At 33.6% G+C, this 1,043-nt stretch overlaps 1 protein-coding gene across 1 annotated transcript in view; it reads left to right on the forward strand.

Annotated features, from left to right (window-relative positions):
• CEP135 (centrosomal protein 135kDa) overlaps positions 1-1,043 on the forward strand; it is a gene marked incomplete at its 5' end in the record, with an annotated part of 63,205 nt that overhangs the window by 18,410 nt on the left and 43,752 nt on the right. The window contains 1 exon segment of the mRNA XM_008591910.1: positions 295-411. Coding sequence (XP_008590132.1) covers positions 295-411 — 117 coding nt within the window.

Consider the following 1,043-nt stretch of genomic DNA (forward strand, 5'->3'; position numbering starts at 1 on the left):
AAAAAAAAATAGGACAATATGCTAAACAAATCAGGAGAAAAAATTTAATAATTCTACCCTGACAAAGGAGTATTGTTAATATTTTGGTTTTATTATGCTTTTAGCCACAATTAATGATTAACTTTATTTGAAACCATATACTTGACTAGTTAAAAATTTGTATACACACACACACACATATATATGAATTGCTGTTATATAAATGTGTTTACAAAAATAATCTCTTTTACTTTTAAGTGCTATAATATTTTATTAAGTTGTTAGGAATCTTAGTTATAGTATTAATATTTGCAGGAATTAAGCTTATGTCATAAAGAAAAGGAGCGACTGAGTGATGAACTCCTTATAAAATCAGACCTGGAAACTGTTGTTTATCAGCTTGAACAAGAAAAGCAAAGACTTAACAAAAAAATNTGTTGGCTGGGTTATATAATGGTAAATAAGGTGCACAAGGTCCCTGCTCTTGCAGAGCCTTTTTTCTAGTTAGTTAGGGAGACAAATTAGTGGTACATAAGTAAAGATTTTTATTTTAGGTCATAAGCGGTATTAAAATAGAATGAGAGGATGTGCTAGAGATTGTATGATTTAAGAGCTCAGTGACAAGACACCAGCTATATGAAGATTTAGGGGTAGAGTTTTCCAGGAAGAGGGAATGGAAAGTGTAGAAGCTTGGTGCCATCAAAGTGTGTGTGTTTTGGGAAGTGAAAGAAAGCCAGTGTGCTGTATTAAGAAAAGACTTCATCCTAAGGCCTTCAACATCCTTATTGATAATCTTTTTGACCCCCTTCTCAACTTATTAGGTGTATAACTTGAGCTTGTTACTTAACCTTTCTATGGGGGTAATGATGGCGCCTACCCCAAAAGGTTGCTGTCAGGATTAAATGGGTTAATATATCAAAATGCTTAGAACCGTGTGTAAGAGTTTGCAATTAAGAAATCCTTAAGGGAGTCCTACATCTGGAAGCAGAGGTGATAACTACCATCATGAAAACATGGAAAGAAGGAAAACTCATTGGTAGAGCAGACACACAAATAAGAAAGAG

Source organism: Galeopterus variegatus, unplaced genomic scaffold (genome assembly GCF_000696425.1).
Source record: "Galeopterus variegatus unplaced genomic scaffold, G_variegatus-3.0.2 Scaffold7397, whole genome shotgun sequence".
Lineage (NCBI taxonomy): Eukaryota > Metazoa > Chordata > Mammalia > Dermoptera > Cynocephalidae > Galeopterus > Galeopterus variegatus.